The 27161-nt window shown below is 38.1% G+C and overlaps 1 protein-coding gene across 2 annotated transcripts in view; it reads left to right on the forward strand.

Moving 5' to 3' along the window:
* Positions 1-27161, forward strand: part of RYR2 (ryanodine receptor 2) — a 455638-nt gene that overhangs the window by 128543 nt on the left and 299934 nt on the right. For both annotated transcript variants that reach the window (XM_080389100.1, XM_080389099.1), the window contains exon 3: positions 6086-6190. In XM_080389100.1, the coding sequence (XP_080245226.1) occupies positions 6086-6190 (105 nt within the window). The remainder of the gene's footprint in view (positions 1-6085; positions 6191-27161) is intronic.

Below are 27161 nucleotides of genomic sequence, written 5' to 3' on the forward strand. Positions count from 1 at the left end.
ATAATAGAGGTGATCAGCATGCAGTGGCATAGGCAACCAACATGATTCAAAAGAACTACTGAGGACTTGGAGTTGTCTTGTGTCCTAGGTTTTGAAAATTAATCGATTGCAGTGTACTTGGGTCTGACTTCCATTCCACCAGTAACTGTATTTCCTTGCATTGGTCTCTTTTTCCCTTGGGGTTTTTTTTTTTGGTTTGTTTTTTTTTTTTTTTTTATTCCGGGCCCTATTCTGGTTTTATCTCCTCCCAGTATTCCTGTGAGTTTTTCAGTTTTAACCCCTGAAACAGCTGTCCTGTGAAGAAGGAAGCTTTAGAGCTTTCAATTGTTGACAAGAAACTTTTCACTAGGTGGAAAATGACATTTTTCAGGAAGTAGAGCTTGACTAGATTTTCATTTTTTTTCCTAGAAAAAGTGAAAAGCATACTTGTGACAAAAGGCCACTCACTCCTTTGTCAAACCGCTCTTCCAAAAACTTGAGGGTGTTACAGTTTTTTGATAGAGTAACATAAAGGGTTTTGAATGTTGAAAACTTAGTTGTTTCCATCAAAAGCAGAGATTTCAGATGGAATATCCTATAAATGCCTTGTACAAAAAGTGATGGTTTCAGGCTGAAATAGTCACAAGCAACTGAGAACGAGCTTTTTGTAGGAGGTGGTCAGGCAACCTTCACGGTTTCTGCTAATGTTAAACATGCAGGACCTTGACGCTGTTATCGAAAGGTCCTGTCTTCTAGAACCAAAACCAGAAGATTCATAATTCATTCTCTCTTTTCCTTTTTTGGGATTTGGTGAATATGGTTCGTCCTGTTTAGCTGATGGGTCTTGCCATCGGAGCCGTGTGTTTTTGTACTGGGTCCATCTTTTCAATGACAAGTTTGAAAATGTGGAAAGCTGTGCTTTCTGTGTAAAGTCCTAGAAATGAATGTTTGTGCTCGGTAATATTGAGTGTGTTTCATCACTGTCACCAGACAGAATCTCATTTAAGTAGAAAGGACTGCCAAAAAGACTGAGATATATAAATTTAAATATAACTTGAAAATAGATGGTGGGTTCAGTTTCTTTCAGGCTACTCCCACAAACAGGCCTACAGATCTTTTGCTTAAACTCGGTACTAAAATTAATTTTCTGAATCCTCCTACTTGGAATCTCAAAGTTAGGCATCTAATAAGTGTACTAGTTTTAAAAAAGTTATGAACACCCTACATCTCATTTCTTGGCAATGATGCTGACTCTGGATGCTTTGTAAATCAGGCTGCTTAGGAGGAGTTTTTTTTTAGGCACTGATGTGTGAATATTTAGTATAGATTTAGAGATGAAATACCTGCAAACCCATTTCATTGGGAATTCATTTAAAGAGGAATAAAAATAACCGTGAGCCTAGGAAAACAACTAGGAAGCTTGCAAATAACTAGGAAGAGAAATAAAGCTCAGGTAAAGCTGCTTATTCTTAGAGACAGAATTGTGTTTGCTGATGCAATTTACTACTTTTCAGTCTTGTACCAGTATTTATGAGAGGCAGAAGTTCAGTTTACATTCACAAGATTACATGCATCATATTATGTGAGCAGGTTATGGTGACTTTTTAACACTGTGTAATCATCAGAGTAAGGCAGTGGGACTGAGTTTTGTATCTCGGCCTCTTGCTTTCATTGTCATCACACTGGAATATGCAAGTAATAATTCATTAAAAACTGGAATAGCTTGTAATGAATACATCCAGTATCCGTGATTCAGTTGTGGGTTGGACTACAGCTAGAGATCTTTTTAAATAGCATCTCAAAGGCTTTACCCAAAACACCTTTTTAATAAAGGGTATGATTATCTAATTTGCAAATCTGCCTCCCACAGAGTAAAGCATAATTTGCTGTGCAAATATTACTGCAGAAATATTACTACACAATAAATATAGTTTAAAACGGCAGGAAGAATAAAGCATTCACATATTTTCTATATAATCCAGCAATAGATATGTTGTAAAAATTGCAGATGAGAATTATGTTATTTTGTCTAATTTTGCTGACTGTGCTATTATAAACAAGGGTGAAGGCTCAACAGAAAAAGTTAATAGTAATTTACTACTTTTCTCCTAGTGGTACTGTATTTTCTTTTGAAATGTAATATACAATTTTTAGTTAATTTATGTAATAACCTAATTTTATCAAGCTACTTAATGTTAGGTTGTAATTATGACTGATTAGATTGTCTAGACAAATAATTGACAACAAGACAAATATTGTAAACAAGAACTAGCAGAGAGAGTCAGTAACGTTTTAAGCTCTGAGAAATACTGGAATTGTTACTTTTTACACCATTGGGTATATTTTATGTTAAGCATTAAAATATAACTGATTTTGCAAATGTGTCCAACATAAATTGAAAATAAATTGTTTTGGATGCTGCTGTTGTTCATCAGACTTTTCCACTGATCTTTTTGGGTTAAATATAAGTGATACAGATTCCCTGGACTGTCCAAGGACCTCATTACACATTCTGTCACAAAACAGAAAAACCCTTTTGAAATATGAACTATTTTTCTTTGCCTTCATTTAGAAAGTTACTGCAACAAAGATGAATACAATAAAAATTGGTGGAAAAGCAGGCTGACAATTAACAATATGGTTGTTTATGTCTATTGAGACATCTGCTTTTGAGCACTGATCATTTTTGGGGGGTATAAATTGCATTCTGTTCTCAAATTAAAGATTTATTATTACCCTTAAACTGGTGAAAATTTCCAGCTAGTTACAGGTTGTTTTGGTGTTTAGTTAAAAGTTCGTTGGTGGGTGGCATTAAACATGGAACAAAATATTTTCTTTAAAATTCTTTACTTTTTAATACTGTATTCACAGTCTAGCAATGCAATCACTGAAATATCTGCCTACATGTTTGACCTGTCATCAAAAAATCCTGGTATTGCTAACTGATTGGTACAGATTTTCTTAGATCAGCCCCTAGAATATGCATTTTCCAGACTGGAAACTAAACCCCACAATATAATTTGTATGGAGATACCTTCTGATAGGGAATGTTAGGCTGCTATGTAACACAGAATACCTTTATTTTTTATATTCCTTCCTCCATCTGTATGTGAAGTAATATGAGAGATAAGATAGATAATCAGAGGATTATGTTTTTCCTTCCTCATTTTAAGTTTATGCTTTGAAGAGATGGAAGGTGCATAGTGAATAAATTTTCAGCATATTTCAGTGAGGTTTTAAAAATTACCTGGAGTTGTTATTTTTTGGAGGGGGCTATTCAGAACAGGAACCTTCAATCTGTCTGTATGCCAGCCTGAAGCCTCGTCTTCTAAATACAGAGCTTTAAAAGCATCAACATTCAAATGGACTGTAGAGGGGTGAGCAGAGCTGTAACCGTCTGAACTAAACATACTGGCAGTTCTGCATCTGTCCCGTGTATGTCCATGCCATGCCTGTTGTACACTGTATGCAGCAATGCCTGTTGGATCTTCACTAGAGCAGATTTGGGTGAGAAACTGCCAGAGAGGAAGAGTCTGATTCACACGCTCACTGCAAGCATCGGTGGATGCATCTTCTGTCAGCTCTTAGGGGACAGACGGTGCTCCCCGAGGGCCACCCAGCGCCTAAGTACCCGTACAGCAGACGTGAGGCAGGGTAATGTGCTCTCCCTCTTGTCTCAAGTGAAAAGAACCTGGTCATAACATGTTGCTAGACTGTAAGAAGAAGGTGCCTCTTTCACTTAATTAAAGCAAGATGTTCTCATGCAGTTCTCCTTTATTACTCTCTAGCTGCTCAGTGTGCCTTACTGACCTGCTAGGAGAATAGCTACAAAGTGTTCATTGGGACTTCATTCCTCAGTGTTAATGGGGAGGGAAGAAAATGCTCATGGCTGTCTTGAATGTAAAGAATTGAATTGATGAAGGAGGAGTGTCCTCGTTACGTTGGCTTGATCACTGTGTGAAATGATGCAGGGTTTTCCGTATTGTAGAGTGTATAACCTGTAAGGTAGGTATAGTAGTAAAAAGAAAACAGCATTTGATGGGTCACAAAATTGTATGTGTGACAGATTCTGCCAGCAAAAATCTTGCTTTAAATAACAGTACTAACAATAGGAACATTGTTATGGAGACTGCATATGTATGTTTGTTTATAACCAAGCACACATAGAAAATGTGACCTTGGCTCATTTCTGAGCACACTGTAAGGAGCACCTTTTGCTCTTTTGTTCAGTTGCTTGTTTGTCCACCGATCTTCACTGGGGAGAACTGAGGCGAGCTGGACCGTCAGGCAATTCATTTCTGTGAGGCTTTCTAGAACAGAAAATTGCAGCAGCACCACCTTGCAACCTGCGAGCTTGGAGTGCTCCCTTTCCTGCTCTGTAAAAGGGCTTATGATAGTACTTACATTACAAGGACATTTTGAAGAGAATCTAATTAGTTGTCTGTTGGCCTAATACTAGTGAAAAGGCCTGTTGTAGTGTCGGAGTAACTACAAAATAAAAATGGTAATGAGAACCCTGCCAAATAAATAGAAGCCTGATTCTAAAAGTGTTGGCTTAAAAATATTTCAAGCCTAAGTGTCATTGCGTGAGCCAGTTAAAATCCCATGCAAAAGAGGATGCTATTTAATGCTTTTTGATCTGGTTAAAACTTTAATTTTAAATACCACTTTACATTAAGTTTATTGAAATATAAATAGAGGTAGGTAATGAAATATCCAATAGTTAATAAACAGACTTGAATTACTGTAATTAGGAGTGATGAACAGCAATTTAATAAGCTATTAAGAGTGTGAAGTGTTCTGAGTAAACTAACTTTTGAAACCTTTGAAAAAGAGGGAGTGAAATGGCTTTGCAACTACCTTTTACAATTTAATGTTTGAGGCCTTGGAAGAGGCCTCTTTAAATTCAACATAGTTTGAATAAATGTGCAGTTTTACAGCTTCAGTAGTGAAAGCATTCATGGTGTAAAACCCTGATTTCCAATAGTCAGTAAAAGTATTGCTAAACTAAAATATGCAACTCACATGAAAAGAAAAAGAAGGAACATGAAGGAATTTCTGTAGGCAAGAAAAGGTGTGTAGGAGTTCTATATTCTATTAACAGAAGAAAAGATCCCCACATAAAACCCAGTTTTACTTTGCTACTTTGTAACTTAGACATTGCTGTTAGAAACCTGTTTCAATTTTATTATGGATTTCTATGATAGTCTGGAAAATTAGCTTCGCAATAGCTCAATGATTTATGTTTTTTTTCCTCAATCATGACAAGTTCAATATTTATTTTTATATGACTCTTTAATTTTATCCCTCTTAGAATACAGTGAAGTATACTGCTTCAAGGCTGAGAAGCTACTGGCTTGTCCTTGATATTCAGTGTCTAATGTGTCCGCTACAGAAAAGTCATCCTGACCTGGAGACCATCATAAAGGATGAGGTCTGGCTACTACCAGTAGCCTAAAGTCTGAATTTTGTTTCCAGCCTGATGATAATATCTAAGACACTTGTTCCGTATGCTAATGTCCAAGCAGATTTCAATGCTTTGCCCAGCCGCCTCTAACAGTGCTTTCCACTCCCAGGCTGAATTTTTCTCCCTAGTATCTAATTGTAATTTTCTTTGGTACTACTCGTCTTGCCAATGCTGTTCCTTTCAAGGAGCACCTCCAAGAAGAGTCTGTTTCCATTTTCCCTGTAATCACCACTCGATTTGTAGAGAGAGCCATAAGATCCCCCTCTCCTCTCTCTCCTCTATCCAGGCTGATGGAGCTCAGCCCCCCACGCCGCACAGGGTGAGTGCACCAGCCCCGACAGTCATGGTGGTCCCCTGATGAACCTGATGCAGTTTATTGGTTTCTTTCTTTTATGGCCAGTGGGACCCAGTGCCCCAGGTTCCCGCTTGCGAGAGCTGAGTGGTGGGGAGGAATCACTCCCCCTCACTTGCTGGCCAAGCCTGAATGTTGCAACCCAGTATGTGGCTGGTGTTCAGAGCCTCAAGGCTATAGTAAATAGTTCAGATTCATGGAAAGGGAGGGAAAATAGCAGCACTGGGAAGTGGTATTCAGCAAATCTGTTAATAATATGATCTCATGTGGGTGTTTTTTTCACCTAGAATGTTCCACCTGATTTGTCCATCTGCACCTTTGTGCTGGAGCAGTCTCTGTCAGTGCGGGCCCTCCAGGAAATGCTGGCAAACACAGAAGAAAAGGCAGAAGGGGTAAGTTATTAATTGTTTGCTTTTTATTCATCTTGCAAAATGTAACAGGTTTTTTTGCCACTGTTCCACAGATTTCATGACTGGCAGAAGCTTAAGCATCATGAATTCCTTATGTTTAATTTTCCTCCTTTGCTACAGGAATGGTCTGATTATTGAGAAATTCTAAACATTTGCACCTTTCACTTAAACTTGCTAGAGTTGTAAATTCACAACAATTTCAATGTGCTGCAGGTCAGCATAGAGCTACGAGAATGTTTTAATTTGAGATCTCATAATGTGAAATATAAAGCTCAATCACTTCTTCAGAACAGCTAAGCTTCAGGATTTCTGACTGTATCAAGTGAGACTGTCAAGTAGACTTGAAATTACTTGGATGTGTGCTGTTTTTCTCTGGAAATAATTAAATTGCTGTGTGGCCTGAGCTAAAATGTCTTATAACTCATCATTAGAGCTGGAAATAGAATGTTATTGAGTCTCGGTGGACAAGAAATATGGAAACTAACACATTTTTGCAGTCTGGAAGATAAAGGATATAGAAATAATGTTAATTGTTTGACTAGCAAGTAAGTATTTACTAATAAATCATAGTAGTGTAATTAATGTTCTCTGCTGTGTAATTAATTCGATTTGTTATGATGTAGTTGAGCATTCGTTATACAACCTGTAGGGTTAATTTGAATGCCATGCTCAAGCTCAAATCCTGTAAACTGTAAGTAAGGAAGAGTGACCACAGGCCCAGGAATTATGGTTAACCCCTACTTCTCTTTTATCTGTATAAGTCTGTCGCTCAAGAAAGCTGGCAGGAGAGAAGCATGCCTCTGCTATTTCTGGGGATGCCTTGAGAAAGCAAACTTTAAAGTAGCATAGAGCAGTCAGTCCCATAAAATGCCAGGTACTGAGATTGAATATGGTATTTGGGAAATGAAGTCCAGGAGCGGCCCCATGGATGATCCAAAGCATGTACTGTCAGTGTGAGCATCTTCCAAGGACTAACTCCAACAACAAGAGAATAAAAAGCACATCTGAGAGAAGAGGTGGTACCAGAGTAAGCAGATGCATGCTTCTAGACGGGGACCTCTCTTCCCTTAGTTTGTAAACACCGATGCCAAAAGCAATCAAATCCACAGGAAAAAATAAATAAATTTGAAAGAACAGGCACATACAGGCATAATGTCAAATATCACAGTCCAAACCCAAGGATGTGCAGTGATAACTACATACAGCCATATGTGTGAAGTAGAGCAACAGTTTCATGCTGTTTATTCCCACCAGATGTGGGCAGGAGCAGAAAGTAAAGAAAGTGTAGGGGAGTGTGTCTTAAAGTAATGCTATAGGGAAGAATAGAATGAATAAAAAAAAACCCCACCAAACCAACAAACATTCTGTTTTCTAACATGTAGTATTGAAACTTTCTTTAAAAAAACCCCAACATTAATTGGCAGATTTTCTGTTGGTCTGTCTTTAGCAGAGGCTTGGTGCCAACTGTTAAATGAATATTTACTGTTAATACAGAGATTACATCCAGAGAACATGGGATAAAGAACCAAGTTCTCTGCAGAATGGTTACAAAATGTGAGCTCGGGGATTCTGCTGGGAAGAGGGCAAGCTAAAGAGAGATTTGTAAAGGTCCCAGGCAGAACACTTGCACTAGTTCTGGACTATTTTCTGCTCTAGATTTGAGAAAGACAAAGACTTTTGTAGGGCACATTGATGGGACCTACATATTCCAAGCTGGAAGAACCATGTTTGATGGTAATCTGGGATTTCCTGGAAACAATTATTGATGTTTTCTGTGCATAACCATGAAGGTCAGAGTTCTGGGCATTCAGATGCATACCTAAAGAAAAGGGATGGCAGTTGTACAGGTCTTCTGAGATGCACATAAGAAGGATAAAGCAAAGTCTCTGAGTGTGGTTATTCTGTGGTTACCCTGTTTACAGAGTAGTTTAGTGTGCTCTCAACACCTATTAAATGCCAACATTAGCAGAAGGTACAGAGCTACAGCTATACCGACCCAGGCAACTGATGTTCACTGAATAATGAATATATTTCTACTGCAGATTTTGTCTGGCTTCTCTGCGAATGCATTATGAATCTGCCTGTGTGTCTCTTGCATACTGATATATTGATATTAGAAGAGAATAAACCTGAAAAAAGTAGCATGTAGGTGAGCAAGGTCATATTGTTGTTGGTGTCATTATTTTTCTTTCTATTAAATCTCTAGAAATCAAGAATAATAGCACTAAAATGCCTGAATATGTACTTGCTGAAAAATTGGCAGAACTGACATTTGGTATCCGTATGTAGTTTCTATGAAAAATGTATAAAGTTTTCCTTTGCATTGATGGGTATTTATTGTAAAGTACTTACATAGGCTGTTTCATATTTGTTTGAAGTAACTGTTAGAACATGTGATTTTTGCATGTAATGACTGATATGTTTATTTCAAGTTTTATGAGAACAGGTAATTTTGTGCATACATCTGAAGCTCTGTTATCTTCTTGGAGCAGCTTCAGTTTTTTATTTAGAATAACAGTGTTTTCTTTCATTTAGAAGAAGACAGTGTAGTAATTTCTTGAGAGATTGTTGCTATAAATTGGATCCAATGTGACCTTAGTTTTCTAATGGAAAGAATCCTTCAAAGGGAGGTCTTTTTGGTCCTCAATTACTTGTTATTACATTAGGAATCATTGAGGCTGCTGTGTTTAAAAGTGGTCTGCTTGTGCTTCTTTGCTTTTCGTGGGGTGTAATTCTCTCAAATGCTGTTTATATAATAGGTGTTCATATTATATAACAGGTAAGTCAGCAGTAATGAAATGGTTGAGTAATGCAAACAAACTCTCCTGCTGACTTGAGTCAGAACAATAAGCAGCTTGCCTTGTGCTTAAGAAAGAATAACTATGTGCACTAACTAGATTTAATTTTAATTCTCAGTTAGTATGTATTAAATGTGGAAGCTTACCCTCTGCAATAAAGGCCTGCGTTTTTCGTGCAGGAATCCCAAAATGGGAATTTCCATACAAGATTAATGTTCCACCTATCTGAGTATACCTATTTCTCTCTCCTGAATCAGCTACAAGCTAGTACCAAAGGCGACAGTGGAAAATGAGTGAAATTTCACAAGAAAGAATGTGTATAGTGCTCTGTTTCTCCTAGCCCTAAGCACTGAGTAGTTACTTTGTTCTCCGAGGTTTTATCATTTCCCTTTAAAATACCGTGCTTAACTCTGGCAGGTTATTAAAACCTTGAAATTCATAGCCTGATTGTATGCTCTTGGTTTAAAAAATAAAACCACAACCTATTTTGTTTGCTCAGGCAGCATTATTTATGCTTTTAATTTTAAACAAGGAAATTTATGATTTTGCTGGGGATGAATGCTATATGCATCCACTACTTTTGTTGTTACTTCATTCACAGAAAAGAACTAGAAAAAGGGAGGAATTCTGTGGAAAGAGAATAGTAAATAATCGTGTAAATGAAGACTATTGTTACATGTGTGCCGAGAGTCTGGGCTCTGGTTTCTTAGATGAGCAGAATTACAGCTGCTCTGTCCGTGACAGGCCTACAGCCTAGGTATTGTTTTGTAATTATTTTGACTTGGGTTTTAAGTGTAACTTTGTGTTATTTGAAAAATAGATAAAATGTGAAGATGGAAATCCTTAAGTTTTTATACAGCATTTAAGACCATAAAAACCCTTCAGGTCATCAATTAGCCCGGTTGTGAAATTTCTGCAGTGAGCCCTCTTTGGAGCCCAGTGCCTTGTTTTTCATTAAAACTTATCAGACTGCTCTTGAGGAAGAAAATCCTTTACAGCTTTCTGGAATAATTTAGGAACAATTCCTTCTATTCTTTTTACTCTGATTATTCGGAGCAGGGGTTGGGTTTGGGTTTTTTTATTCTTTCTGTCTTTTTTTTTTTTTTTTTTCTTTTAGTCAAATCTTCCTTTACTAGATTCAGGAGCTGCAACATTGAGTACTTTTTCCTTTGTGAAAGTGCTGAAATGCCAAAATCATATGAGTTCTTGGAAATTTTCCCTCATTTTCTTAGGAAGTGAAGCCTGGCCATGTATCCATTGCTACTTTTGTATTCAGTAACTTCTAAGATTTCCAGACAATATAAACAATATCAGAAAGAGGGCTAGATAGTTGTGTTCTTCCCGATGTGATGGGTATTGGGCAGGAGAAAGGGACCTAACCTTCCACCCGTGTAAGAGGGAAGGTAAGGCAAAGCTGGCTTTACGTTACCATTTACGTTACCATGCCCGTGTCCTGTTGTACCTTCTACGCAGCTCTTTTGCTCAGAAGAGGTGCCACAGGTATGTGGGAAGGAAGTTGCCAGGTTTCAGGTGTGAGGAAGGGATTTATAATATTGTAGTTTCTTTCAGTTTTGCATTTTAAACATCTATTTTGTAACAGTTAGACAACAGACCTGTATGTAGTATGCTATTACCAGTCTCACCTTTTATGACAAGGAAAGTTATTTCCCTATGTCCTACTTACTGTCCTGCCTGTATATCCAGGGATTGCATTAATTATTATTTTCAATTGAGTGTTGTGCTGATACTGATGATTTATAAAAGATCTTACAATGACTGGTACCTTTTGATCCAGGATGCAGATTTCAGCCTTGATATATAGCAGGCAAAGTAGGTGATGATTATTATCTGATTATTACCAGATTCACCAGAATAATTCATTCTGAATATTCAGAATATTCAGAATAACCAAATCTGGTTATTACTGGATTTCTTGGCCAAAATCAGGGCCAGCATACATACACTTGAGCAAGCTTACCTACTTGCAGTCTCTGTTGATGACATACAGATGACTTTTCCAGATTCTACAAAATTCTCACCAAGTCGCTTTTCTATTGTGTGACAGTTCTAGAGCTGCCAAAAGAAACGGTATCCAGACATATTTGACATGGAGAAATTTCAGTTATTTTCTTAGCCTCTTCAGCTGCGTGAGCAAATTATTTAGTTTTGTCTGAAAGTTTTTTGAAATCATCCTCAGGCAAACACACTGCTAAAAAAATAATTATTAAATTAAAAACTTTCCAAGAGGGTATGCAAATTAGGATGAAGTTTAAGGTAACCTTCATAAAGGCTATTGCTACTAATTCTTACTTGAAATACATTTCGAAGTTGGGTTTGGTTTTTTTTCCCCGTATGCTTCAATGTAAATGATTTTTTTCTAAAGGGAGAATCTGAGGATTCAAAACACTGCTGCTATTTGTATTTATATAACAATTGGCTAGTTTGAACTCCAATTCTATTCTAATGCATTTATTACTTCAAAGAGATCAAAAAAAGTGTTGGATACAGTGACTAGGTACAGGAAATTAAATTAGCTTGGCATGTAAAGGACATTTTAATGTAAGTGAACAAAGTATAAATTCATCTGTCTTTTATATTGGCTAGGACAAAAACTTGCTTTTCTTTTGAAACCAGTAAGTTTGTGATTCCTCAGGTTGCTCTTCCTGTGCTGGAGTTTTCTGAAACACATCTAGCAGTCTTATGATTATATATACAACATACTGTTTTGCCTTGTGATGTCTTTTATAATTCTCCATGACAATTACTATAAATAAGGCCATTGAAATTTGAAGACTCTGGATTGTATGTTACATGCCATAGCCTGGTGAATAGACGAGATATACATTTTCATATGTCTCTCTCTCTCTCTCTCTCTATATATATATATATATATATCTGACACACAAATCCATATGGTACCTGACATGCTTTCACCTGCCAGTATGATGTGCATCTTTGTGTGGATGAGAGATGTTATATCCCATGCACAGTATTGCTGTTAATTGCACGCTTTCATTGGAGTGATTGAGAACTCTTGGTAAACTGTCTTTCACAGCAGCTTTAATTATTTCTGTCAGTGGTGGTAAAGTATTCTTTTCACTCTGGGCTACCAGAAGATGAGTGAGTGCCAAGCTATCCCAATTTTACTGTTGTATCATCCATCCATGGCAAAATCTCATTTCATTGGGAGAGCGCAGAGTAAGAGGTGCCTATTCTGGTGAGAGTTTCTGGAGCTCCTGTTTGCTTTGTTCTGCCAACAGGAGGTGTGTGCATGGGCTGGTTTTGTTCAGGTATATGTAGAAGTGTATGAGATTGCTATGGGGTTGGGATTTTTTTTTTTTTTTTTTTTTTTTTGCTATTCTGTCAGCAAAGTGGGTGGAAAGTTCAATTCCTCTGCTAACAGCTAGGCTGCATGCCACATGAATTGCTTGCTAGTAAACTCAGCCGCACTTGGAGTGTAACATGCTTCTATTGGAATTGTGTTTTAATGACTCTTGTAGGACAGATGCACTGAATTTGCTTACCCTTTATCGAACCAAATGGATTTCTCTCAGTTGCTTCTGTGTGCTTTTACATCAAGTGTCAGCCTTTTGATTGCTTATTAGAAAAAAATGTACTACTGAAATAAGTAAGGGTATCTTTGCATGTCATCTGTAGCAAGAAAGTGAATTCATATGCAGTTAAAATTTCTGTGTTTTGAATGACACTATATACTATGTACTAGAATATGTCAAGATAGCATAGGGCTCTCTAGAATTGATATTGAGATGATTTTAAGTGCTTATTGAGAAAATCACACTGTATTTGTCCTTTACTTTCCAACAGAAAAACTCTGAATCAACTTGAAATTACTTTTTTTTTTGCTATTTGTCTTCCTAGACTTCATTACATAGAAAAAAAATGGCATCCATTTGCCTTAATATTCTTGAAATTTGCTAACTTTCATGCAAAATGAAATGCAGAGTTAAAGCCTTTGTTAGTTTCCTGCAAATTGATCTTAGTTGCCATATTGTCTACTGAACACTTCTATGTGCAGTTTTCTGCATTTTTTTCCCCAGTATACGCACAGCAGCTGTGCTTTTCTACTGCTGCGTGCCCTGGATATTTTGTGTGCTTGGAAGCTCTATCCTGTCCTCCTGGTTGGTAATGAAGGTGCAAAACTCTGTCAATTCTACTATCAACTCCTGAGGGATGGTCTTACATGGGGTAGAGGGGTGGGAGGAAAAGAAAAAGGCAAAAGATCTTAATTCACGTTTTCTTTCTCAATTAAGACATTTAAGCACTTAGAACAAATGCAGCGTGAAGGCTTCATGCTAAATGGGTGTGCTGTAGTTTCTCAGATCTGTTCTTTGATTGCACTTGTGCCTTTCTCAGGGAGATTGAGGTTCAGAGCTGGAAGCAGACTTCTGTCTGGTACTTCTGGGTGTTCTGCAAGCCCATCTGAAGCTGGACACTGGTCCTGAAAGCAGAAAAATGATATGCAAGATGATGTTTTTGGAACACTCAGGCACTGTTGCAGTGGGTTTAAGCGCAGAACTGGAGCCAATTCAGTTCTGCCAATGAAGTGGAATGGAAAAGCTATGCTTTTGAGGGGGAGACGGTAAAGACTGACCTAACCTTTCCCTGAGACTACAGCTTGGCATGACTCCAAAGTGGATTAGAGAAAGGATTAAAACAAGAATTAGTTCAGATCCCTAGTGGTTCTAGGAAAGAAACAGAATACCTGGGCGAAAAGCTACTGACCAAAAGTGACAAGTGTGGAAGTCACTGAAACTGGCACTTTGATGTGATGAGTGGCCATGAGGACAGCTGGCAAATATTGGCAAAGTGATTAGGATGGGGAACTCAAGGTGTGCTGTGGGACTTTTAGATTGGGTGAGAAAGTAAAGGGCTTGTCTGTTTCCCTGCTTTTTACCAGTCAATTCCATAGGTATTATCCTCTTTGCCATCTATAACTTACCACTAATTAACATAAAGGATGGCAACATACTGGTGGCATTCAGTAAAGACTCCCTTTTAAGTCCAGGAAGAGTTGTAGGGGGGTTTTTTTATTATTATTTGGTTGTTTTTTTTTTTTTTTTTTGTGGTTTTCTTTTTGAAATGCAGGCACAGAGAAATTGAAAACTATACAGTTACATTTGTCTTTAGAGCGACAAAACTCATTTGTTGTGGTGGTTGGAAATGATGTACTAAATAGTATTTAAGCAAAATAAAAGATAAAAAGATAAAACTTCACAAATTCTGACATTCAAATGCTGTTCCAGAATGCTGAAGAGTTTCAACTTTGCTACACAATCCTACATAAAGCCAAGATGGTCTCTTAAACCACTCATTTACTTAATTGTTCTAGATCATTCTCCAAAGCTGTTAACACATCGAGTTTTAAACCAGGTCAGTCTAGCCAAGCAGTTAACAACCAGTAAGCTAATCAGTGATTGCTAGTTGTATTTTTTTCTGGTTTTGTATGTGTTCATACCGTGGGACTGATTTTTGCAGGTGCTGAGGACTGCAGCTGATGAAAGCTACACATAAAATGTAAAATAGTGTTAGAAATCGGTTCCTAGACATCTTAAGCTGACCTTCCTGGTTTGTGTGTACTTTGATTTTAATGGATTCATGCTTAAGATTCTTTAAATGTATTGATATTTCATCTGGGGTATTGTGAAAATGTATTAATATTAATAAAAATAAATAAAATTAATATTTTTGGGATTAGCATTGCAGTAGTGAACATCATAACATTTGCGAGATTTAATCATTATGTCTTCAGAAGAGTTTTTTAAAATCAGTATTCAGTACAATGGTTGCACACTGCACTGGGATTAAATATAATAGTAAGTTACCACTCTTTTACATGTTGAATGAGACAGAGTTGATGTTGAAAAGGTCACGGACATGTGGAACGCTATGTCATAAGACAGTGACAGGAATGGACTGAAATTAAGGTCGCATAAATGGCTTTTATTACTTTCTGTCTTCTTACTGTTTGCCTTAATTATGTTAACTCTTTCAGTAAAAATCAGCATAATTCTTTTGAAAATGCAAAACCTCAATACTGTAGCTTATAGAAAGTGTTTTGAAATATAAATTGTTTATGATTACATAAATTATTTTCTGTTACAGCTCTCCTATTACTGGCTGTACAAGGTGCAGCTTTCCATTAATCTCACAGCTGAGGCGAGGCCTAGATAGCGTGATACTCAAACATTGTGTTTTTCTCTTCTTTTGCAGTGCACGCAACTGTCATCTGTATTATTTGTAAAGCCCAAGACCTGACATAAAATAAACTATAACTTTATTTTTTGCCAAGTTACACGATTATATTGAGAATGGAAATAATAACTATGCAATATTTTTAAACAGATTATTTATAACATTATGGAAAAGTTTCATAATCTATATGGAAATTCTCCAAATCTACAGTTGTGTTATAATGGCTTCTTATAGGGATAGTTTTCTGCAATATTCAGCTAGGTGGATGCAAAATTTTAAAAATAGAGGGATCCTTTGTCTCAACTTAGTGGCTTATAATAGCAGGTTTAAAGAATATTTAAATGGATGGTGCAAAATATTATCAGTGTAGGAAATGCATAGCAGTGCTGTAGAGGCTGGGAGTGTGGAAAATGTTAATGGGTTTTGCAAGACTGTGTAACAAGAAAGTAGTCTGTGATCTGGCAGCTCTGTTGGACCTCAAAGCAGCTGCAGCTGGAAGATTAAACAGGGGATTCTTCCCCTTGAAAGGTGTGTTCCGTGTGCTGGTCCTTCAGGAGGTACCATACCAACACCTTCTGTGATAATCTTCAAATTCAGTCAAGATTTTCTTCATGCAATTTTGTTTCTGATTCCCTTTATCTTGGAGGATTCAAGACCTTGGGTTAGCTTTAGATGCTGATGATGCTGTATATGCATCATTGACTTCCCTGTTGTTAAAGTTTGGATGTGAATACCCTCCCCAGAGGGGTAAGATCATTTAAAAAAAGAGTAGCATTTAAAAGAAGAGACTGAGTGAAGATAGTGAGACCGAGTGCGATTGAACAGACTGGATTCCTGTCCTGAACATGAAATGGGAAGGAATTGAGTTAGAATGGGGGCAGGGTTCATCTCTGTGTTGCTTGTGTGGTATAGCAGTGTCAGTGATAAATATGCATGGTTTCCTGATGGTCATCACTGAACGGATCTGGACAGGTACTATAAGCATACATCTACATGTATGTAACTGCATCTCCCTGTGGCATTAAGAAATCTGAATCCCTAGTAGCTACATCACCGAGTGGATCTACAATATCTTAGCAAAAATGGTAGGTCTGGTGAGAACAGGTGTTATTTCACACCTGACAACTATTTGTCTGTGGAAGAATGATTCTTTTGATGCCCAGCCATTCCTCAGCGACTGTGATAATGTTGATTCACTGAGAAGGTGTGGGTTTTGGTTACGGAAGGTCGTGCTGGAGAGCCATCATCAAATGTTTCATTTCAATAACAACAGTAAAACCCAAGCCTTCCGAGCAGGTGAATGTGTTGGTCTATTTTAAGTACTGAAGTACTACTGTAGCGTGAGATAAATGCTACTCCAGGACTAAAGTTACCATTTTTTATTTATTTATGAGGATGGCAACAACTCTTAAGTTGGGGATGGGGGAAGGAAAGTGAAAGAAACGAAGCAGTTTAGGACCAAGGGTGTAAGTGAACAAAGGCTGAGAACAGCAAGCAGCTCTGTTCGTAGAGGTGAGATTCTGCCTCTGGGCTCCAGGTGCCTGATTTCATCGCCTGGGCTGGGACCTGAGCACAGCAGAGGCTCTGAACCCTGCTCTTCACGGCGGTGCTGTCTTGCCTTCTTGAATGGCAGGATCATCCATCTCAGCTAAGTTCACCTCAGAGCATCAGTGTTGGGATGAGTTCAGAACTCAATGGGAACTATAAACCAAGATCTTGCCCCGGTGTGTGTCAGCATCACTCTCAACCTTTCCTAAACCTGGATTTCACGTTTGAGTGTTTGAGCTGCTGCTCTGTGGGCAGGGGGCTTGTTCCAGCAAGGGACTGGGCTGCTGGGCAGCCCTGGCTGGGAGGGGGTGCTGCGCTGCCAGCCTGCTGCGCTGCCTTTTCTCTCTGTGATGGGGAGCGGGTCCTGTGCCAGCAGGCTCCATTTGGAGTGTTTGCGGCATCTCAGCTGCAGTAAAGGCTCCTGCTGAGCTCCTGCAGGCAGTCTGTATCAAGTCCTTCCCCTTCAAAAGCATGCCTGTTAAATATACATGTATATTCACACACACAGATACGTTTAGGTTAAAAGAAGGGAGTATGCTCTTTTTGATTCTTCCTCAGCTCTTTGTACTTATCTGTCTTTTAGTTTCCCAACTAAAATCGAAACCGGTGCTCTTAGAGTACTGTCAGCGCTTTAAGTGGTCAGGGGAGGTGGTATCCCCCCATTCAATGCTTTTGTAAGGCCTTTGATGTTGATCCATAAACGGCTTTTTGATAAACATGGGGTAGTTGCTGAGCTGTGAAGATTGTCCTCCCCTTCCCTAGCAGCCTCCGCCTTCTGCCCAGGCTGCAGCCTTCCCCGGGGTGTGCTGGGTGGCCGTGAGCTGCCTTACAGCCCTCCAAGTCATTGTCAGCCTCTCTGTGCATAAATAGATACGACTTGGGTTTCCTTCTTCATGGGATGGTAGTAAAAGCTCATTCCTTGCTTCTTGTTATGGAAGCAGCGTACTTTGAAACAGGCAGAGCAAAGCGGAGAAACTTGAAACGAACAGGGGGCACTCAGGCTGCGACTGGTAAACCTGACTTCTGTGAGGGTGAGTGCGGTCATCTACTTTAGATATGATTAATTTGGTTTATGAAGGCCTGTATTATTGTATATGATCTCTGTAGTTCACACTTGTTTGTGCAGATACTGCAGGTGGTATGGACTGTGCTTGTAATCACAGCAGCACACACAGCTTCCACTCCTGCAGCAGCCTTTGGTAGCCAACGGTCTGTTGATAAAGATGCAGAACACTTAGTTTCCTTGAAAGAAATTTCTATTTAAAAATATAGGGATGAGTCACAGAAAAGAGCAGGGGAAAGGGACAAATTTGGAAATCGTGTTTTTTCACATTTTTTTTTTTTAGTGGTGATTATTTAATGTGGTAAATTCATATAACCTAGTGTATATGTAGGTCATCTACCAGCAGACTATTTTAGTTAACTGGGTATTTATGCATGTTTGCTCTTTCGGTAAAATTCTGTTTCCAGGTGTGTTTTTGCTAGCTTATAAGCAGTTTACTGGGTATAACTCTGCTTCTTCAAAAGAACTTGTGCATTTGTCCAAATTGTAATCATGCCAGTAATGGATAAATCCTTTGGCTGTTCCAAAGATTTTTCAGATGAGGTTTGTTATTCTCTCTCCTCAGCCACGTGTCACTATTTTTTAGGTACGTTCCTTAGTGAAATACAGAGCCTTCATTTTGAAGAAAGAACTTGTTGGTGGGTTTGGAGTGCTTCAGAGGAACGTATTAGGTAGCCAGCGTTTACTTTGCCTAGAAGAAGGACCACAGTTCTCTCTCTGTAGTGATCCCACAGGGTGCAAAATACTTTGTCTTGAAACTGTAGTCAACAACTCCTGAACTGAATGCCTAGCAGATCATTTTTCCCAAGTCCTGGAACTATATTAAGTATATAGGTGAGGGACTTTACCGATCGTTATTTTTCTAGAAATGGTGTTTGGTGGGTTTTTGAAATTCTGCCATTCAAGTTTCCCAGTGAAAAAAAGTTTCCCAGTGGAAATTCGAGGCAAATTGACTTAATGTTTAAATGCTTTACCCAGAGCGAATTTCCTTCCACCCTCTGTACTTGTAAACGCAGCGTTTTGGATAGCTTAATAAATGCTAAAATATTTTTAGAGCTATTTTTTTTACAGGAATGAAGAGTTTAAACACAATAATCTGAGTATCTTGGTATTGAGAATCATGCATTTCAGATCGGAAGCATTCTTGTCTTCGATTATTTTGGTAGTTCGCTAAATTTTGTGAAATATGTTATTGAATAATATTTTTTTCTTTTTCAAGTAACTTACTGTTTTGTTGGGGAGTGATGAACATTCTGTAGTTTCATTCAAATTTTGTAAGGTCAAAGAAAACATTCTCAATGTTTCTGTTAATTTGGGAGGAATATACCATGAACCGAACTTACAGAACTCGGTGTGAACTCCTTTTACTTGCACTTATGTTAGGTTAGGAGAAATGGTCCTGTTGTTTCACATGTAAGCGTGTAAGACCTGTAAATTGATTATACCATAATTGCATACTGGAAGGTGCTAACACATTTCTTTGAATCTTTTGGTGCATATTTCAGACAACAAATCCTACAACTCACCCACACATCTGACTTGATGTAGCTCTACATTCTCTATATCCAGACCTGACATCGCACAGCCTTCTTATAGTGTTTCTCCACCGAGGAAAATAACATCTAGGAAGCATCCTTACATGCTGTCACTGCACAAGTACAAGGCTCCAGTGGTTCTTGTGACTCTGACTACTGCAAGAAGCTGCAAAGTAGAAAATAAAACTTTATTAGGGAACCAAGACCTTTGTGTGGAAACGGCAGAACACAGACTTGCTCTGATTCAAGACTGCACACTGTTTAGCCTTTTTGTAGCTTAGATGTCTGCACCTACCAGCCTGCCCGGTCTGTTCTCAACTCATGAATACCATGGTATGCTCTGAGAGGAGAAAGAGCGCATGTGGTAGACTCTCTCCTGAAATCCCCGTGATTTTTCCTACTTTTTGCAGTGAAATTGTAATCACTTTCATAGATTATTTCAAGATTTTTCTGGCTTGATGTAAAACAGTAGAGAAAATAATGCCTTAACACAGAGATCTCTGTAGGACATTTAAAAGCTTAAGCAAGCGATTAATGGAATAAACTGTTGATCTTCACAGTAAAATGTGATCACTTGTGCTTGGTACAGTTTATCCATAAAGTACAATTATCTTGTTACATGCTAAAATGTTTAGGGAAGCATTTATGAGCTTTCTTTGTTTTGTTTGTTTGCTTTTCGTTTCCCCCCTGCCCCCAGCATCAATTGTTTTCTTTTACCACAGGCCACTCTTTGAAGCCTTTTGTGAATAGGGGAATGGTCTGGGGCTTTCCTTGTAACTTGAAATGCAAATCTTCTGAGAATTCAGATGCTACAATAATAGCTGGTGTTTGAGTGCAATACAGTAGGAAGCATCTTCAAAACGCTTTATCTTATGCTTATTTTGCATATATTTAAAGCAGTTAGGGATTTTTTTCCTCACAGCCATCTCCTTTTTATAGTCTAACTGCATTTCATGAAGGGAACTTTCAGTCCTTTTGCTTCTTAATTCTGGACAGGTTTCTCATTTCCATGTTTCCTGTTTTTCTTTTGGCATATTGGATCAGTTCAGACTCTGGGCAAGATTAGACTAATCAAGAAGTCAGATTCAGAGAGCCAAGTATGAAGGAACCCTACTGTAGTTGGGATTTGGAAAGAGCTTTCTGAAAATGAGATCAGGAAGGTGATGATTAAAGGGAGCGACACAAACACATAGCATTCACTTGTCACCAAGTGAAGACTTCACTCTGTGAGGAAATGCTTAGCTGAAAGTTTCATTTATTTTGCAGCTTGGTTTAACCAACTTCTGTTGCCCCTATGCATAATTCATTGGGTTTTTCATAAATAGTGTGATATGCATTGAATGAATTATCTTTCTAGTTATAAACCTGATATTGATTTTTTCAGGTATTTATTTCTTTGGAATAACTTTTTTTCCCCCCTTAATGTTCTAAATGTGTTTTGGTAGTCTTTCTTTTCTTCACTTACACTGTTATTTTTGATCTGCTGCTTATTTTTCCACATCTCTGGGATCAATGGCGTTTTTATGCATTGGTGTCTCATTCCTGTTACTGACCGAAGATCTTTGGAGCAGAAGTGAGTGATCAGTGTACAGCCTGGTTACTGACACTAATATCTGACTTTTCTTTCCTCCTTTAGTAACGTTAGTTCCAGAATGTCCTTGTTTTCCTCTAGATGTCACAGTCTCCCCCACTGCCCCTGCCCCAATCCAATTACATTAGAAAAGCACTGCAGTACAGATGGAAATAATTCTGAGACAACATGAGAAAATACCCATAAAACAAATACCTCCATTAACTTTTAAATAAAAGGTTTCAGTTATATCACGGTAAAGCATTGTAATTAAGGCTAGGAGTTTTTCGGATTTGTGCACTCATAGGTCCATGTCAGGCATTATTAAGGCATTTGCGTTCACTTGACACTGTTTATGCATTCTAAGCTAAACTGTTTCTGTAATATGAAAAATTTTAATTCCACAACCTCCACTCCGATATCTGACAACTTCATTTTTCAGGAAACTGCTGTCTGTGGCTACCCATCAGTTAGGCAGAGTTCCAGCTAAATTGCATCATGAGCTTATTAACTCCCATCTAATCATCCAGTCATGGCTGATTAATCACTTCTCCTGGTGCCTTGTTTTAATAAAATCTGTTTTCCATGCCACTGACCAGCAAACTGCTGTCTAATTTTATGTGTGGGGTAGTCTTTACTGAAGGGAAGGAAATACAGCCCTTCTCTGATTCAAAGGGCCTCGAGTGAAGGAATCATCACGTGCAAGTGTCCTGCACGTATAATTCTTCTGGGTTTAAGGGATGGGGAAAATGTGTGTTTCCTCACAGAGCTAAAAAGCTTTGCTGTGCTGTGGGGAAGGAACGGAGGCATTTTGGGACAGGAATGCAACTGTAGCTTGTGGACATCTGAATATTCAAATCATCTGTCTCCAACTGTGGAACTCTGAATGCATTAATTACTTTGTATTAGTAAGCGGCAAGATAACACTGAGAGCTGGCAGCTTTATCATTTTCTCAGCATGGGAGGAGGGGGAAAGTAATTTCATCCCTCATGCAAATGGAAAAAGTTAACACTTCCTTAGGACAAAAAAAAAAAAAGAAGATTGACAGTTAAATGCACATTTGACAATTTAAGCTCTCTGATTTACACCACAGTAGCCTAGTTAATAGGGAGCAAACAGCGGTGAAGATGACCGGTCAAAAATGTTCTCAGGTTTGCAGGTTTGCTAGCAGAACCCTTGCTGTAGGAAGGGTCAGAAATGAACCAGAGGTCTCTTAATATAACAAACTAGAGCTCTTTTAATCTCCTAGCCCTGAACAGAAAGTTTTCTCTTTTGACAAGTCATTATTGTAGTAAGGCAAGAATTATTTTTTTAATCAAATTTTTGAGCAAAAAGACCAAAGTATAGCTTTTTGCTTCTATAGTTTGAGTCTTTTCATTAGTCTGAGGGTTGTCTACAGGTGCCAGGCGTAACTCACTGAAGTAGCAAATTATTGCAGTAATAATTTTCTTCAGATAATCTTTGGATAAATCTTCATCAGTGGTGTGTCATGAAGAGGGATAGAGAGCTGTTATGTCCAGCAGCGTTAGCTTGTACTTATTGCAAGGTCTGTCCTTCCAGACTTTGAATATGCAGAACCTAGATGCTTCTTATTGCAAAGGAAGTGAGAGAAAGAGGAGAAAGGAGGTGAGCAAAGGAGAGAAAGAAGTGAAGCTCAAAGCATTTCATGCAGTGTGGACCTTTGTATCACGCAAGTGGACTTACCCACTACCAGTAGAAAGCTTTAGGAAAAGACGAGGTAGGTTAGAGGCATATCCTACTTAACATCCTGACTATTCTCAGCTATTTTAGAGATGCCACACTGCCAACAGGAAATGCAACAAGGAAAAAAACCAAAACTGGCAAAACTTTTGCAGATAAAACAAATACTGTCATTTTCTCCTCAGAGCACCTTATATACCATCAGAAGTGATTGTTAGCAGGCCATTTCAAATAAGGCACAAAAAGATTAAGACTTGGCTTTGATCAGCTGCACTTTGATCAAATGTAAGTACTGGAAAAAAAATCAAGAAGTGCAGGCGCAGTATTTTTGCATTCTGCTTATCCTCAGGAAGAGGCAAGCACAGGAATAAAATCATTCTCTATTTCAAATCACAAAATCGTGACAAACAAATATTTCTAGCCTGGCACATGGGCTTTTCTTTTGCATGTGCCATATTTGGAGTGAAGATGTATGGGGACATATGGCATAAAAGCAAACACTTTTTACCATCCCAGGCAAGTTTCCTATTTTGGAGGTAGGTGGCAGGTCTTTTTCCAGCCTAACCATTACTACTGGATCTCCATTGCACTCAAAGTTTTCCTTCTAGGATGATGGTCAGTAAAAACTGACTTGAAGGGAAGAGAAATTAATGTATTTCTTCTCAGTTAAGTTTTCTGATTTAGGCTGCATACAGAGAAGGTGTTCAACCAAGTAGACATAAAAGCACAGCTCTTGAAGCATCTTGAAGGCAAAAGTCTACAATGGAAGACAGCCCCGGGCTGGAAGAGAAGACATATCATCAATTAACTTGTTGAATATAAAACTCAAGAAATCAAGCTGTCTATGAAGATAATCAAGTGGTCGAACAGAAACAAAAATAAAATTTGATTTGGAGTCTATTTAGTTCAATTATAGTTATTCTCATGTTGCTTATCTCTATTAAAGTTTTAAACAGAGGTTTTGCTATATGTTCTCAGTTTCCTCAGCTGAGAAATGGAAAATAAATCTTATTCTTCTAATGAGATTTTCCTGCTTTGTTTCAGGAAAATGAGTATAAATATAGAGGAAGCTATAACATCCACTAGGTGGAATGCATTGCTGCTTTGAGGTTTCAGGTTGCAGTCCCATCTGTGGATCGTGGCAGTATATTTTGCAGTTTTTTTAAACCGTTGTAGTGAATGTGATTAGCCATAGTCAGCTAGGATTCTTCTATACTGTGAGCGATAAAGTTCCTTTGTGGTTTTGTATGCTGCTCAAGTAGATGAAAGAAAACAGAATGCAGAAGCCAGGGTTAGGAATGGTTGTTTGCACAGCTTAAAGAGCTTCCTTTCCAGCTTTGTCCACTGGTAATTATGTTTTGGGTTTTTTTTGGTATTTTTTTTTATTTATTATTAATATTGCTGTGTTAGTGGATGCTCAGCACATGTTCTGTGAGCTTGCTCCACAGCAGTATTTCAAAAGTGAGCTTGTGAGTGACTTCTTGTAACGGTGAAAAGGTCCCTCTATTTCTCTTCATTTAGTTCATGACTCGTTATGACAAGGGGCAACAGGGTAACAGAACTACATTCCTGCTGTTTTAACTGGCTTTTGTGTCTGGTTAACGTAGTGCTGGGTATCTGCAGTGCTCAGAAATGTCGGGAAACCAGCCCTCCAGTTTGGATTAAATGCATTTAAACTGAGAGCTTGGCTGAAAAGATTGGATCTCGTAGATGCCTCTGAAGAAAAGTCAACAAATGCAGATCACTCTGAAGTTTCTGGATTAGCATTGCAGTAAATTATTAGATCATGGCTGTATGTGGAGGATGACTTCTTACTGGAGTTATATGAAATGCTAAAGGACATGTTAAGACTGTCTGGTATAGTGTTCTCATTTAGTTCAAGAAGATAAATTATTTTGTAATTCTAGATGTTGTAATTCTAGATGTTGTCTTTGGTCTTTTGCTTGATTCTTAGAATACAGATTTGCATACTTGTTTTTTCTTCTTGTAGCACTACCTGTATTCCTTAAACATGAGTGCCATACCATTTTAGTATCCATAAAACACTGCTCTCTATTTTGAAGTTTCATATTTTCTACTCATTAGATTAGTTATGTTGATGGCTATTTGCTAGCAGTAGGTGGCAAAATAACTCTTTTAAGCTGAAGTTAGTGGCTTTCTGTGAAATGATTAATTATTGTATAAGTAACCCACAATCACTAAATAAATTCTACAGGCATTGTATCCTTCACCCTTTTGGTAACTCTGGTGTGTGCATGGCAAGATAATAATTTCCCACATTCAGAACTATCATATGGCAATGAACCCGCTAAATTTTCATATCTAATATTAGCCAGTGTCATGTTCTTTCTTCTGGGAAAGCCTTCCAAGTGCCCAGATATATGTGGGAGAAATATTTCTAAGTAGCATACTGCATTTCAGGTACATATGTTTTAAGATTGATTCTGCTTCCTCTGCTGTAAGAAATACTGTAAAGGTAGGTAGTCCTTAGAGAAAGAAAAGAGGGAAAAATTAGTATATAGCTACCTAACTTTTCTTTTTCCAAAGTACCCTAACAGTTTTCTTTTTCCAAACAATGTGACTGAGTGATCAGGAGAGAAAATGAGACAGAAGAGGAATAGTTACTGAATTCCATGGATTTGGATTTATTGTGGCGAGGCAAAATTTATTGTACTTAATAAAATAAATGGTTGTACTGTTCTTTCAGACCATGGTTAACATAATGTACAATTGAAATAATTTAGTGTAAGATGCCACGCTTACAGAAGTGACTGCCAGTCTGTGCCTGTTATCTTCCCAACCCTTCTTGAAGTTTAAACCTTCCTAGACCAGTTGGAAGTTCTATACCTCCTAATAGGGCAACAGCTCAGCAAAACCCAAGTAAAATAATTTCTGATAAGAACAGGCAATTCGAAGTCCAAGCATTAAGCACTCAGAAGAGGGAGGTGACAAGATGTAGTCTGGTAGAAGGGAAGGTTAGACTTTTTTCTTCTATTTGTTTGTGGGTTTGTGTTTGTTTTTTTTGTTTATTTGTTTCTTGGGGTTTTTTTTAGGTGGTTGGTTGGTGTGGGGTTTTTAAATTATTATGTGTTGAGGGGTGTGTGTTTGTGTCCTTTTTGTTTTGGTTTGGTTTTTTGGTTTGTTTTGTTCTCCCCCTGACTTAAGACTAATGCGTACATACCAAAAGGAGCTTTGAATCTAAGTTTTTCCTGAATTTGGATGCATACTGGGAAATCAGTTGGAAAAAGGGTTCCTGTGGATTCTAGTCTGTGAAGGCAGACAAAAGATGGGAGTTTTCAGTGTGAGGCAGAATCTGTATTTAGATGTGCTGTGAAGCATATGCTTGCTCGTTATCTGAATCACAGCTTAGTTCTTAGATACAAGCACTAGGCTGAGATATCCATTGTTTGGTTTCTGTTCATGTGAGTTTTACATCTATTTTGCCTGCATTAGGGCAGCTACTCTTAGGTATGAATAATCATATTTATTTTAGGTTTACCTAATCTGCATTACTAGGAATTTCCAGACAATTAAATATATTACAAATTCATTGCCTTTTTTCCCCCCAAAATGGGATACGTAATGTCTTGAAGGTCACAAGTTCACAAGTGTTCTGGAATAGGTTCCATAGGGTAAAAGCCAACAAAATTTTATCTCCATATGTTGCACAGCCAAGTTTTAGAACTTGGGACAAAGTGATCTGCGAGAAAGAAACGTCTTCTTGCAGCTTCAGTAGGTGGAAAAGCTTTCCCACAGATGGCTAGAGAAAAAGGAGCATGCTGGGTCGGGGAGGGCTCTGATGAAGCACACAGCAGAAGACCCATAAATAAAAAATGCAAGTTTTTATTGTGGTGTGCACTGTACCGTGCTTTCACAAGCAGATCTCTTCGGATGCGTTCACAGTCTTTCCTGTATGACCATCATGTAGGTGTCAAACTGTAGGGCTTGACAAGTGCACATGCGTGGTTCAAGTGGGTGTCCTGAGGGACTGCTGGATGAAGGTGCCTTTGGCATATGCCAAAGCCTGTTGACAATTCTATTTAAGGATGACTATACCAATGCAGATTTAGTGTGCAAATTTATAAATACTTGGCAAGTACTGCACTTAAATCTTGAAGCTAACTGGGGTCCGTTAAAGTAAATGGACAATTCAGCAATTGTAAGGCAATTGGTCGTGCAATTGCTAATGTGTGTTGAGCTTTGGGTGGATTCTTTCTGATACCAATTGTGGCTGCCCTGTTCACTTAAATTTGGGGACAGTGAGAACTTCTCAAAGCAAGGCAATAAGGCATGGATCAATTCACCTCTTTTTAGCATTGTCACGGAGTCAAATTGCTTGTAACACTATGTTCTCAGTGCATATATGATTTTAACAAAATAAAAGATTTGTCAAAAGCAAGGTGATAAATTAAGGACTTGTACGTGAACCTTGTCTATCCCCTACTTTTTTTTTTTTTTTTTTTTTTTTTTTTTTTTTAGTTGTTTGCATTTAGATTTAAATCGTTGCTTGCTTTTCTAATTATC

The sequence above is a fragment of the Falco punctatus genome (assembly GCF_963210335.1).
Source record: "Falco punctatus genome assembly, chromosome: 5".
Taxonomy (NCBI): Eukaryota; Metazoa; Chordata; class Aves; order Falconiformes; family Falconidae; genus Falco; species Falco punctatus.